Source organism: Dreissena polymorpha, chromosome 4 (assembly GCF_020536995.1).
Source record: "Dreissena polymorpha isolate Duluth1 chromosome 4, UMN_Dpol_1.0, whole genome shotgun sequence".
Lineage (NCBI taxonomy): Eukaryota > Metazoa > Mollusca > Bivalvia > Myida > Dreissenidae > Dreissena > Dreissena polymorpha.
The window spans coordinates 134,043,817-134,058,102 of NC_068358.1; the positions used below are offsets into that span (position 1 = coordinate 134,043,817).

General features: G+C 36.5%; 1 protein-coding gene across 1 annotated transcript; it reads left to right on the top strand.

Moving 5' to 3' along the window:
* The first annotated feature begins 97 nt into the window (after positions 1–97).
* LOC127876653 (cilia- and flagella-associated protein 161-like) lies at positions 98–14,028 on the top strand. Its single transcript, XM_052421991.1, has 6 exons — positions 98–252; positions 7,975–8,064; positions 8,330–8,571; positions 9,456–9,537; positions 11,539–11,697; positions 12,729–14,028. The coding sequence occupies exons 1-6, from the start codon at positions 184–186 to the stop codon at positions 12,972–12,974; spliced, it is 888 nt and encodes a 295-aa protein (XP_052277951.1). The 5' UTR covers positions 98–183; the 3' UTR covers positions 12,975–14,028.
* Positions 14,029–14,286: the final 258 nt, after the last annotated feature.

Here is a 14,286-nt window from a genome sequence, read left to right on the forward strand (position 1 = left end):
CTGTCAAGTTAATTTTTTATATGGTTATTATTTAACAATGGTGTTCCTAAATTAGCTGGTTTAAATTTATCTCAATCTGATAATTTTCAAAACAAATATATGTATTTACTGCGGCTGTGTCGAGCTGTTGTCAAGGTAAACAACCATTAGTTAGCAAGTTGTGTTGTCTGACAGACTAACAAAATGAGTGTAAGAACATATAATCCGTCTGTAAGAGTGGGAAACTGGAATGAAGATATTCAACTTGAAGAGGTGGGTTTTATATCAATACTTTTAATAAACATTTCACTTGTAATTTAATGATGTAATTATAAAATAGATAAATTATGATCTTCACCATTTTCGATAAGGCCCGGTGCCTGATAGTGATAATCGACATAGTCGATCCTCGATTCACGGACTCTTCGTCACAAGTGTCTCATGGTATGTATTAGTCTCTTGGTAAATATTTCACACAGGTAATTTTCTCTCATGTACTTTTATAAATTTAGTTGTGGATGTCGGATCGGGGTTTATCGCCGACAGGCTGCTTTGTCATGAATCTGCCTGTGGCTTTGATATACTTGGACAGTTCAGATGTAATAGTTTCTCTCCAGCCTGGTATGTATGGGTGATCGTCTGTGTTGAGTAGTGTCTTGATATCAAGGGCCGTGACTCCACATAGTTTGTGTAGTGCTTTCAAGAGTTCGCCCCGGTGTGTTTCGTGGATGCCGCATAGCAGGAGGAAATGCTCTGTACTCTCCAGGACTCCACATTCGCACAGTGGTGAGACATTGATGCCAACCCTGTTGCGATGTGCATTAAGGATTGAGTACCCCGTCTGTAGCTGCAGGATCACGCCATATGTTGCCTTATCTGGGTGGTCAAGATGTCACTTTTGCTCGACTGATGGAAAGAACTCATAGAAAGTCCTACCAGGATCATGCCAGAAATCACTATCTCGGTCAATGGTGTTTTGAAGCTCCTTTCCAATCTGAAACCCCACAAAGCTGCAGGTCCAGACTGTCATGTAATCGTTCATAGTTCATGGACGACACATAGTCATAACAACGTTCATTACTCTTAAATTACCGGTGTGTAGCCTATCATTCAATATCTCGTCATGCGCGTATTGCCAAGATGACGAGTTTTGCATTAACTACCATTTTCTCGTGTCACGCATTGGACAAGTTGGTCCCTCTCTATTAATGTTGCTTTCTCTGCATAATATAGGATAAAATATTCAACAACACCATATATCAGTTTCTAGTCCAATTTAATGTCTGACTTAACTAATATTTCAGTTATACAAATACGTTGTGATTGCTACATGATTGTGTCTTTTTCATCTGTCCACCTCTAGGTCTAAACGCTAACTGCCTATTTCCCTCTAACATTTGCCCCGTGAAACTCAGTTATGAATCCCATTGGTCAGCGTTCTATACGTGCTTGTTGCTGGTTGGTTGAATTACAACTTAGGACTGGAGAAGTCACTATTCAAGTATGTACACGCTAATCAGCGTTGTGATACAAATAAATAATGCAAATACAGCCTAAGGCTTGTGTCAACAGCATCGTTCCCCCTTTGTTGTTAAACATACACCAGATCCAAATATTTAATCTTTTGACCGTCATGCATACTCGCCACTGATATACTTGTCAATATTTCGTACCTAAAGAAAACCCAAATATTTCACCTACAATTTCTAACCAACCTACAATTTCTAACCATAATGTGACAAGACAACATCAGGCCACTTGTCCTTCAAAATCTTCGTCAGCAAATTGCACCTATACTATCTCTTCTTTTTCAGAAATCTCTTGACACAGGTATCTTACCAAAGATTTGGACCTCTGCAAATGATGTACCTCTGTTCAAAAAAGGAAATAAAGAAGATCAAGCCAACTATAGACCAATATCACTAACATGTATTCTTTGCAAAGTTTTAGAGCATATTGTAGCTTCCAACCTCACAGCACATTTTAATAAACAAAACATTTTGTATGATCTTCAACATGGTTTCGGGGAACGTCGATCCTGCGAAACTCAACTTAATCAACTTGTCGATGAACTGGCTCGCAACCTCGCAAATGGTCATCAAACTGATCTTATACTTCTAGACTTCAGCAAAGCTTTCGACAAAGTCAGCCACCTTAAATTACTTTTTAAATTACAGCAACATGAAGTGAACAAATCTACAATTTCCTGGATTAAGTCTTTTCTCATAGGCAGATCGCAAACAGTTGTTCTTGAAGGAGAATGCTCATCAGAAGTCCCTGTAACATCGGGCGTGCCACAAGGCTCAGTACTTGGTCCCTTACTCTTTCTTTTATACATAAATGACCTTCCTAACTCTATCTCTTCTCAAGTTCGTTTGTTTGCAGATGACACCGCTGTATACTTGGCTATTAACAACTTGCAAGACTGTGCCTCTCTTCAAAATTATTTAGACAAATTAGTACATTGGGAAAACCTGTGGGACATGGAGTTTAACCCTAGTAAATGTGTAGTCCTTGTTATTTCTAAGAAAAAACAGAAACTCATCTTCAATTACAGGCTACATGGACAAATCCTTGAAGTCGTAGACAGTGCTAAATATTTAGGTGTTTCCATTTCAGATGATCTTTCTTGGAACAAACATATTACCAACATTACGAAGAATGCTAATAAATCTCTTGGTTTCATCCGCAGGAATATACAGACTAAAAATGAAAACATCAGAGAAGTAGCCTATAAGACCTTAGTTAGACCCCAGGTAGAATATGCGTCCTCTGTCTGGAGTCCACATACCAAACAAAATTGTGACAAAATAGAAAAAGTACAACGTAGAGCAGTCTGCTGGGTGAAAAACGACTTCTCATTCTACAGCAGTGTTACCGGTATGCAGGCTGAACTTGGCTGGCAGACTTTGAAGGACCGACGTGACCTCTCCCGACTGACCCTTTTTTACAAAATTGTGTATGGCTTGGTAGCCATTTTGCCGCCATCATATCTTGAGAGGCCTATGAGGATGACTCGTCATATGCACCCACTCTCATTCAGACAAGTCCATACATCAGCCAACTACTTTAAATATTCCTTCTTTCCTTACACCATAGTTCTTTGGAACAGCCTACCGGCCTCAGTTGTACAGCAGGCAGACCTAGAGGGGTTCAAGCGTTGCCTTAGCCCCACTCTACTCCCCAGTCGTCCCTGAATGCACAAAACAGTGTTTTTAACAACTTTTAACCTATAAATATGTTTCTTCTTGTTTAACACTATCACACTTTTATTTTCACCTCACTTTCATGCTTTGAAGTCTCCCTTTCAATGCTTTTAAACCTTTTATTCTTGCACTGACACGCGCACCTGCCAATAGGACCCGCAAGGGGGTTCCGGCAGTATTGAAAGATAGATAGATAGATAGACGAGTTCTCCCAACGTTTTTGCCACTTAATCATGCAGGACTTATGGCTTGCTCCTTTCACTTCTTGGATTGTGGTCATCCTGGAGTCTTCGGGCATTGCTTTGGCCTCTTCTGCTCCTTCTTTTGCTAGGCCGTCTGCAGCTTCATTGCCCTGCAGACCTGCGTGGCCGGGTGTCCATAGGACATGCACTGTTGTGGTCACAGATAGTGTCCTAAGTGCCTTCTTGATTTCTTATATCACACTCTTATGGCCGTTGTTTTTCCAGCCCATGGTTAAGATGCCTACCACTGTCTGGCTGTTACTGAAGATTTGGATTGTGTTACCGGGTGGTAGGTGGGGATGTTGTAGAATTTCCTCCAGGACCATTAGTACAGCAACCAGCTCAGCTAACAGGATTGTACCATGTTTTGTGACCGCTCTTTTTAGCCTGATTGTGTCACCTCCTGGGGGATACAGGACTGCTCCTGCACCGGTCGGGCCTGGGTTAGTCAAGCAGGATCCATCCGTGAAGGCTAACGTGCAGTCTTGTGGGGCCTCCATCATGATATCCATGATGGTCTCTTTTCCAAGGCTCTCCTGTTCATGGATTCTGTTTTCCGATAAACCTAAACGGCTCCAGTACTCTGGTTTAGTTCTGGACATATGTATACATCCCACCTCATAATCCATCTCTGGTTCTATTGTGCTGACTGATACTCCTGTGTTTTTTCCCATGTCATTTGCCTCGCTAAGTGCTAGTGCTAGTGGGCTAATATGGACTGGAGGTGTGTCGTTCTGGAGCAATTCTTCTAGCTTTTGTTTCATAGGGTGTGTTATCCTTTTCGCCTGAATCTTTGCCACTTCCCGAATAGCTATCTCTTCTAATCTAAGGTCAATTGGTAGGATTCCCGTGGCTACCTCCATTGCCTCTCTTCCTGCATTTTGCGGTAAGTTGAGGCATAGAGATAGACCTTTTCTTTGTATTAATTCTAGTGCAGTCTTGTTTTTTGCTCCCTGCCAGATGATTGCCCTGTATTCCACAATGGATCTCACCATAGACTGGTAGATGTTTATTTACTTTTTGGTTGAGACCAGAGAGGCTATACCCTTTACTTCTCTTATTATCTTGAGTGCTCCGCTAGCTTTCCGTTCTACTAGCTGGATGTGTCTATCAAAGCTCACTCTTTCATCTAGTGTAATGCCCAGGATCTTTGGGAAGCCGTTGTAGGGTAGAATACTGTTTCCGGCCGTGAATGCGTCTGTTTTGATGGTTACGGGTTTAGCACTAAATAGTATTGCCTCTGTTTTGTTAAGGCTTACCGACATCCGCCAGGTATGACACCACTTCAGAACTGTCTGGAAATTTTGGCAGACTTCTGTGATGGCAGTTTCTACCTTGTGTGACGTAGCCAATGTAGTTCCATCGTCGGCAAATTTGCAGTGTTTCTTTCCTGTTCCTGGGAACATGTCGACGATGTAGACGTTAAAAAGTGTCGGGGCAATAACACTTCCTTGAGGCAGGCCTATCTTTGTACTGAATGTTGGTCCCCTGTGGTCATCCATAGTACAGCTTGCTGATCTCTCTGTGAGGAAGTATCTAACCCAGTGCCACATTCTTCCTGTGACACCCAGCTTTGCTAGTTTATAAAAGAGGCCTTCCCTCCACACCGAGTCGTATGCACTGGCAAGGTCTACCATAATGGCAGCTGTGTGTTCTCTTTTATTGAAACCCTAGACTACTTCCTGTACCAACTGCATACACTGTTGATCTATTTTTCCGGAACCCTTCTTGTTCTTGGTCCAGTATTTCCTTACTTTCTAGGAAGCCGTTCAGCCTTGCTTGGATCACAGTCTCTAACAGTTTACATATTGTTTTTGTCAGACTTATGGGTCTATAAGCTGATGTTGTATAGTAGTCTGACTTTCCCGGCTTACGAAGGAATTTCACTACTGCTTCCTTCCATTCTCTTGGGGCACTTTCCTTGGTCCCAGCAGATGTTGAACAGGACAGTCAAGGCCTCTCGTAGGTTATCCCCAGAGTGAACAAAGCACTCTGCTGGGATTTGATCTGGTCCTGGGGCTTTCCCTCTCTTTAATCTTGAAATTGCTCCTTCAACTTCATCTAGGCTGATGTCAGAATTCATCGCATCTTTTTCATCTACTACTTCGTCCTCAACCATCTCTTGTTCTTTGTTTTCAGAGATTCCTCTAACTTCCTGTTCTACAGCTGTCTTCCACTCTTCGTTAAAAACACCGCCATTAAGGTGATTTCCCCCGAAAAAGCGTTCTTGAAGAATTTTACACTTCTCTTCTGGTTTGAAAACTGGTTGAGATCCTTCAGCTATGAGGGGCAAAAAGGAGTTTGTGGAAAGTTTCTTTGTAAGCTTTTTATAGGCATCCCACATTTCTCTTGGGTTATTTGACCTGTCTTACTGCTTGACCAGGTTTTCAGACCAATCTTCTTGCGCTGTCTCTTTCTTTCTAGTGTAGTCGTCTTCTGCACGTATCAAATTGTTCTTATTTCTTGGTGTATTTCTTATTATAAAGGTTTTATTGACAGTAGTTGAGGTGTTTTTTTGCTAGTGAGATGTCTTCATTCCACCAGCAAGGTCTTATTTTCTTTTTCTTTGGAATTGTTTTTTCGGGGATGATTTTGTCTCTTGATGTTTCTATGATTAGACTAAAGCTTGTGTAAGTTTCTTCTAACTCTGTGTGACTTGTAGACAGCCATTCTTTGTATTTTTCTTCTGTTTCTTCCCTTCATGCCTTCCAGTCCACCTTTTTTATTGGTCTAAAAGTATTTGGAGTAGTTTGTGTTGTACAGGTGTCTATCTCTATGTTGCAGAGTAAAGCAATATGATCAGATCTTACTGCTTCATGGGTTAGAGTGTCACACGTTTTGACGTATGTGGTCAGCCTGGATGAGGTAATGATGAGATCAATGACGCTAGTGCTGTTGCGTCTAGTCGCCTGTCCATCGTTTTGTGTCACAAGGTTACATTCTGTTGATAGATCTTCTAAAATACGTCCATGTTCATCTATTTTTGAATTGTGCCACTCTTGGCTTTTCCCATTGAAGTCGCCCATAAGAATAATATTATCTAAACCAGATTGCTTAATAGATTCTTTCAACAGTTCCAGTTGTGCTTTCTGTTTTGGCGGAATGTATGCAACTATCAAATACACAGTTATGTTTTTATCTGTCGTTATTTTCACCGACACTACCTCTAATCCTGGTCTGTCAAATGTGTGGCATCTTTCTGCAATATATGTAGCTTTTGAGTCCCTAAAAAAGATTGCTACTCCTCAGTGGTTATCAGTTCCTCTGGGTCTAAGGAAGAACCTCCAGTTTTTAAATTTGAGGGTACCGTTCGCGTGTTGCCACGTAGGACATCTACTTCATATTCTTCTACAAGATGTTCTAAGTTTTGTCTTTAGTCGGTTCAAAAGCTTAAATGGCTGATGTTGTCTGTATATGTCTTGCCGACTAAAAATAAATCTTATCTTTTCTATCTTATCTGATGTTATAATCCCATCTAAAAAGTGTAATTAATTCGACTGCTCTACAATGAATATCAGGCCACAGGTTACACTGTGCAACATAATTTTATGCCTTACAAGGCACTGAAGGCAGTGCTGTGTACCCACTGAGATTCAACTGATTTATGGGTATAAAGCTGTTTATTGTTTCAGAGAATAATGACTTGTCCGCCATTAGTTCAAAGTGAATATATCTATCTATTTATACTGCAACACCCTCTCTAGAATATTATGTGCAGGTGCACTGTCAGTGCAAGAAAGTAAAGGAAGAAATGTATATGAGACTAAAAGTAATACTGTACAGTATTTGTGAGATATGAAATAATTGTTAAAACTTTCTTGGTTGTCTAAGGCAGTTTGTCAATGGAATTTAACTGCATGTTATATATACCAGTGTGACCCAAATTCGACGATGTAACGGTTACATGAAGCAATATTTAGCAAATAATGAAAGAAATAATGAAATGTTTAATTACACAAAATAATAATTTTAAACTCCGCTGTATTACTTTGAAATGATTCCAAGACAGTAAGCATCCATTTAATCAATACAAATAGAACATCGTCGAATTTAGGTGTCGTCAAATATGGGTTACGGTAGGATATGTGTTATTATCTGTGCTATTGACATGGAATGACCAGTTTTTGGACCTCTAATCATGGCTAAGCCACTTTCTTAGTGGTCTAAGGCAGTTTGACAAGGGAATTCAACTGCATGATATATATGTGTTATTATCTGTGCTATTAACATTAAATGACCCGTTTTTGAACCTCTTATGAGTGTAACATAATAATCTTCAAACTCTCATTTCAAAATGTTCAATATTTGTCAAACCCTCCACCTGTATGGAAGGTATTGCATCATTCACTAGCTCTAGCAAAAATAACTAATAACAATAAATGCAAGGTTTATGTCTGTATTTAATTGTTTGGAAAACATCCAGCCATTGTTTATATCTCAATATACACCCAACCTTTTATTACCCAACCCAATGTCTGATCAATGCATGAGTAACAATTAGTTTGTTGATATAAATTAATTTAAAAATGTCTTTTGTGTATGTTTAGGACACACTGAAAGAGTTTCTACAGAAGAGAGAATCTGGTGAACTGCTTTATCAGAAGAGAACTAAATTAGAACAGACTATATTTAAAACCGTAAGTAATGTTTTTGTTAGAAAAAAACAACAACAAATTATAATGAATATCTTGGAAATAAAATTATTTAAATTGGATATTGAACTTGATTTCCCTGTAAAAAAGTATTGTTTGGTGAGAACCATAAATGATACTCAGAAAGAAAGATTATGCTTTTACAAGTTAAATATGTAAACAGTTAGAGCAGCAGTCGTAAAACATGGTTTGTTTGAACTTGTCTGATAATAAATTGACATGGGCTTGCATTAAATTTTTGTTATTGCAGATTAATTTAAGTATCTCAAGAGATGGTTTTGTCCACTTTGGTGACAAAGTCAGCATCAGATGCCCCGGGGCCTTGGATAAAACACAGTACTTTGCACACATTGAGCCCAGAAACGATTGCCAGTTAGCTGTTGTACCACAGATCAACAAGATATTGTACTCAAACAAATTTGAGGCACCATGCAATGTCACAGGAAGCAGGGACTGCGCTTCGAATCTAAGAAGCACTTTTGTTATTAAAAGGTTATTTCTCACCCTTTTATTACAAAACCTTCATGTTTTTTAAAGGTCTTTACAGAGAATAAGTTAACTAGGCACTTTGAAATACTGTTTCTATTTAATGGATGTGATTATATGTTGGGGAATTGGCTGTTTCTGAGTGGGTTGCATTAAGCATTGCACTTGTTGTTACAGGTTATAAAACTGTGAAAGATTGAGTTAGTTCCACATTTATTTAATATGGAAATGACATAAATTTTGAACTATATAATAAATTATATAGTTGAAAAACAGACAAGAGGCCATTATTCTGCCATAACTAGTCACTGCCAAAATTAGTTTCTATATGATCATCAACAGCTTTAGTTCAGTCAAATGTGAATGTTTGAGCAAGATTGTCATCCTCCAAGAAGTTAAAGAGTGCTTTAAAAAAACACAAACGTTGGGACTATGCATTCTATTTTGAAAAATCAGACAGATAGCAATAATAATGTGTGGATGAAATTAAAGAAAGGGATTCAGGCTGCAACGAATTCTGGCAGAAATCTTGAATGTTTTTACACTGACCTTAATGCATTGATGATTGGGAATTTTTTTCTGCGATAAGTTTTTGCTTAATTTAGGCTCTTTGTCTTTTTGGCTACTGTAGAATATATATAGTGCTGTTGTGTGTGCCTAAACATGTTTTCTGGGGTGTCTCTGACACAATTCTAGGTTAGGCCAACGTTTCCTTAAATGTTAATTTTATACATTGTGAATGCATTTTCATTGCCAGGTTTCAAGAGCTTCACAATATTTAAGTATTTTTTAAAAAATGTGGATCACAAACTATCTAAAAATGCTTATTATTTTCTAAGGCCTCATCTTAAATGTATCTGTCATTAAAAGTATAATTTATATAATTTCAGTAAGGACGGAACAAGAGATGGTGAGCCTTTGAGATATGGGCAGGTTTTCTATTTGTCAACCATGGATAATGAAGGGGGGAATGTAAGTATCTATATGTATTTTACATTAAAATATATAAAATGGTGTGTTATTATCCCATGGTTTAGATAAGTTCACTTGAAGATATAGTGCTCATGGGGAGCTTTTAGTATACTGTGATGTTTGGTCTTCTACAGTGGGTTTGCTAGGTGAGTTAGGCGAGTGTGTTATTTTTTTCTTCTAGCACTTTCTTCATTTAACTCCTTGTCAGATTTGAATGAAAGTTCATAGGAATGATCCATTGATGACCCTCTCTAAAAGTTTTTCAAATTGCTCAAGTCCATGGCATATTAGATCACCACAGCTAAAAATAGATATAATAAATTGAAAACTTGATATATTAATATTTTTTAAAATTACAAGTACCAGGGCCCGTATTCACAAAACAATTCTTAGACTTAAGTCTAAGAACAAAGAAATTTCTTTAAAGTCGAACATTTAAGAATTTCTTAAATTTTGAGTCAAACTCTGCAGTAAACATCTCTATCTATATTACTCTTCATGTAGAACATTTTGTTAATGACATAATCACCAGTGGAGGCCTGTATATATCCAAACACTGAACACATTTTTCTTGGTTCTAAGTCTATTCTTTATTCTTAAGTCTAAGAATCGGTTGGTGAATACGGGCCCCGGGCAATAGTGGTTCTCTACTAAGTTTGTAAAAGTCATGCAATTTATGGGGTTCAACACTTGCCACAGGGGTCACATTCTTTACACAGATTTTCATAGTAAATAATAAATATCTTCTATTGATTCGCATGGGTCTGGGTTTTAATATTTGGGGTGTTAAATGGTATTGGGGTCTTCCACCAAGTTGTTTCAAATCATGACCTTTGATTAAAAATTGACCCCGCACTAAGGGTAAGTTGTTTGCTTATGTGCATTTAAGGATTAAGCTTAAAAAAATCTCTGAAAATGTACGTTCAAGAGGTTTCTTAGTCACATTGTTACGACAAGTTTCTTTAAACCATGTCTCTGGTGTGGAAACTTGCCAAGCCCTAGGGATTAAATGATTTATACTGACTTGCATTGTTAAAGAGTTCAACTAAAGAATTTCGCTGGAATAATGACGTCATTTTGTCAAACAAATGACCTCATTTCACAGTAAACAGTAAAAATTATCGATAATTTTCACTGATAATTTTCATTGTTTGAAACAGTGAAATTATCAGTTTTAATTCACTGATATGTCGGTATAAACCACCGGAAAGCATTAAATAAAATACTGTCTCATACCATATCAAATCATACAGATTAAAAAACCTTGTTAAAAACCACAGTTAGATAGAGGGTATTTGTTGGATTCGGTGGATTATCGATTTTAATTCACAAGTGATCATAGAAAATTTATTTTTTCTATGATCACGAGTGAATTAAAAACGATATTCCACCGAATCCAACAAATTTTCTTTGTATTTAATGCTTTTTTTCACAGTTTATATACATTGTTAAAGAGTTAAACTAAAGAATTTCGCTGGGATAATGACGTCATTTCGTCAAAAAATGACATCATTTCACAGTAAACAATGAAAATTATCGATAATTTTCACTGATAATTTTCACTATTTGAAACAGTGAAATTATCAGTTTTAATTCACTGATATTCCACCGGAAAGCATAAAATAATACACCAACATCCGAAAATCTGCATTTAACATTTTCTTCATGTCTAAGGGGATGAACCTAAGGCCTTTACGCCCTTTTTTCAGCATAATGATCACAATTCAAAATATTTATATACGCCTATAAATTTCTCAGCAGCTATTAAAACCCATTAATTTTTTACAAAGTTTTTCTGATAAGATGTTATCTTTACAAAAATAGGTAAAAAGCTTCAGTTATAACAGTTTTTTAAAAGGAGCAAGTTTCAAGTAATGAAATCATGTTTTAGATTTACCGTACTGTTGGCAAATAATTTAGTATTTTAATCTGTTGAATAATGGATTTTCAAGAGAAGTGTAAAGCTACAAAAGCATATTTAATGTTTATGATTCCTAACAGCTGTTGCTGCAAAGCGACCGACTTACTCTTCACAAATCTCCAAACAAGTCCCGTCACCAGGAAGTGTGCCTTGTATCAGAGCCCTCCTCTCTCACAGAATGGAAGATCCTGCACTTCAAGCCCAAACTGCGATTTGAGTACGAGGGCGTCCCAGTACCGGTGAGGCATTACATCAGATAGTTGTTGTTTTTTGTCTGAATTGTATATTTTTACTTTATCTATCCTGCAATGTTGCATACTGGTTATTTCAAAGAAAAATGCATAAGCATGTTCAGCCAAAAGCAAATTAGCTGCGTGTGAAAATGGGTCTTATGCCATATTCGGCCAGGGAAGCTCCAGACAAGTTGCTCATAAATATGTTCTCTTCTGAGATACTGACAGACCAAACATATTGATATGTTTTCTAAATGATCAATTGCTTCAAATTAATGATAATTCTATTCTAGGGTAAATTAGTTTTACAAAAACATTGCACATAATTAGATGTTGGTAAATTGCACGAGAAGGTTTCATAGGTTTAAACTAACATTGAAATTAAGTTCAAATATATATTCAATTTAAAGTGGATATCCTACAGTTTATTTTTTGATGCACATCAATTTATTTTAAAATTAAGTTTGTCTGACCTATTGTCTCCTAGTAAATTTATTATGATACATGGATGTAAAATTCTTTTGAAAAACACAGATTTCAAGGTTTTACAATGTATATTTATAACATCGTAAAAATTAATCAAAGGACCAGTCTTGCAAACTGGATAAAGCAAAGATACAAACAGTTACAATGGCAAGATCAATTTTAAAATTATAAAAAGTACTGAAATTCAAGTTTAGTTTGTGATATTGTCCAAGAAAACGATGACATGTATGATAGATTTCTATCTACTGGTTTGGTAGAGAAAAGTAGATTTTATGTCAACATTTTTGTTTTATATAAATCTTTGAGTCAATAGATTATACAAATGAACTTGTACCTAATTAAAAGACATATAGACTACATCTGTATTGTAATACAGTTTGGGCCCACCAAATACACCAACATATCTTCATAAAATTATGCAATTATTTACAATAGACATTACTTTGGCAAAACAGAATTCAACATTAAATATTGCTAATTTTTATACCAACTCAAAGGATCACATATACCACAGAATATTAACCATGTCTGTTTCTGCATGTATTATTCAGGCCAACGACAAAGTGATCATCAATCACGTAGTAACAAACCAAGACCTGTGTGTGGAAGAGGACATTGCCATACGCACATCGTTCGGCACTTGCGAGTATGAGATCACTGCCTGCACAAAGCTGGACTCGCATCGTGCCGAGAAGGAGCAAAACCATTGGATGATTGTCATGGGCATGCCTGGGGATGACATCTACCCCATATTGGAGGCTTCAAGAGAGACCACTGCTGGAACATCGAGTTCATAATTATTGCACTTGAAAAAGACTAACTTAATATGAATAACTTAATAAGAATTATGATATTTTTATGTGCAAGGAATGTTCAAGGTGTGATTTGTAAGCTATATTCTAAAAAAAACAACTCACACTATTTCTTCTCAATTAAAGTGTCTCTAAGTGTATCACATTTTTTAGTTTTATTTAAAGGTAGACATTTTGATAGTTTTCAAATTGCAAGTTGGTAAATTGTGATTATAAATACAAGTAATACATATTTATTGATATTGGTACATGTTATTTTAACCTTTCTACTGTGACAACTTCTTCCTGGTTCCATAATTAATTCATATCTATCCTACAAAAATAAGTTCAAGAAAACTATCAAGTTTTGTTTAGTTCTCTTAGAAAACGAGATTTTCACTTTTTGGACTTTTGCTTATTAGTCTAATCATTTTAGCATAAACATGTTTAATCAACCGAAATTAATAGATCTTCTACGTGTTTTATTACATGGCATCATGCTATTTTGTGTAAAGTATTGACATGGCTGTTAAGAAACAAGACTGTGATATTTGTGTGCAAGATTGTTGAATGAAACCGCTTTCATTTCATAGGCGATTTATTTATGCCATCAAAATGTATATATTACGTTTTAATCAATTAAAATATCATATAAGGTTGTAAACAAATATTTACTCTTAATATAAAGATGTGTACACACGAATTTTATATATGTTGCATTTGTAGGTATTAACTAAGTTATTGAATGTACAGTAGAATAGCAAATTAAAATCAATCTTCCTCAATTAAATTGTATCATTTCAAATCGCACATGCCGTGGTATAATATAGTTCACATAGATATATCCCATATACTTACTGCTACCAAAATACAGCATTATTTCAGTATATAAAAGTATTTGTACTGCCCAAATTGAATGTTGTAGACAAACCGTTATTGGTATTGTACGTTTACGTTTTGTATAATCTTGGTAATTATACATGTGTAACAGTATTGAGAGTAATTTTATTTTTATGATATGCCAGCATAATTGAATAAACATATTGTTTCTAACATACTATATTGCAAATCGCTTGTTTATTTGCTCAGATTCACTGAGAGATGGGAATTCGTATATAAAGTGAGAAATGGAAAAGAAGACACAATAATTAGACACAACAACATCCGTTAATTTAATTGTGTGAGCTGAACGCATGCGTTTGATGAAAACTTGTTCAGTAAGCACGGGCTCCAGTAGACGCTCACAAATGGTTGTAACACTTTTGTTGATTTTCAAAACTGCTCCAGCGGATCAGCGTATGCTGCGTTTGACGTGTGT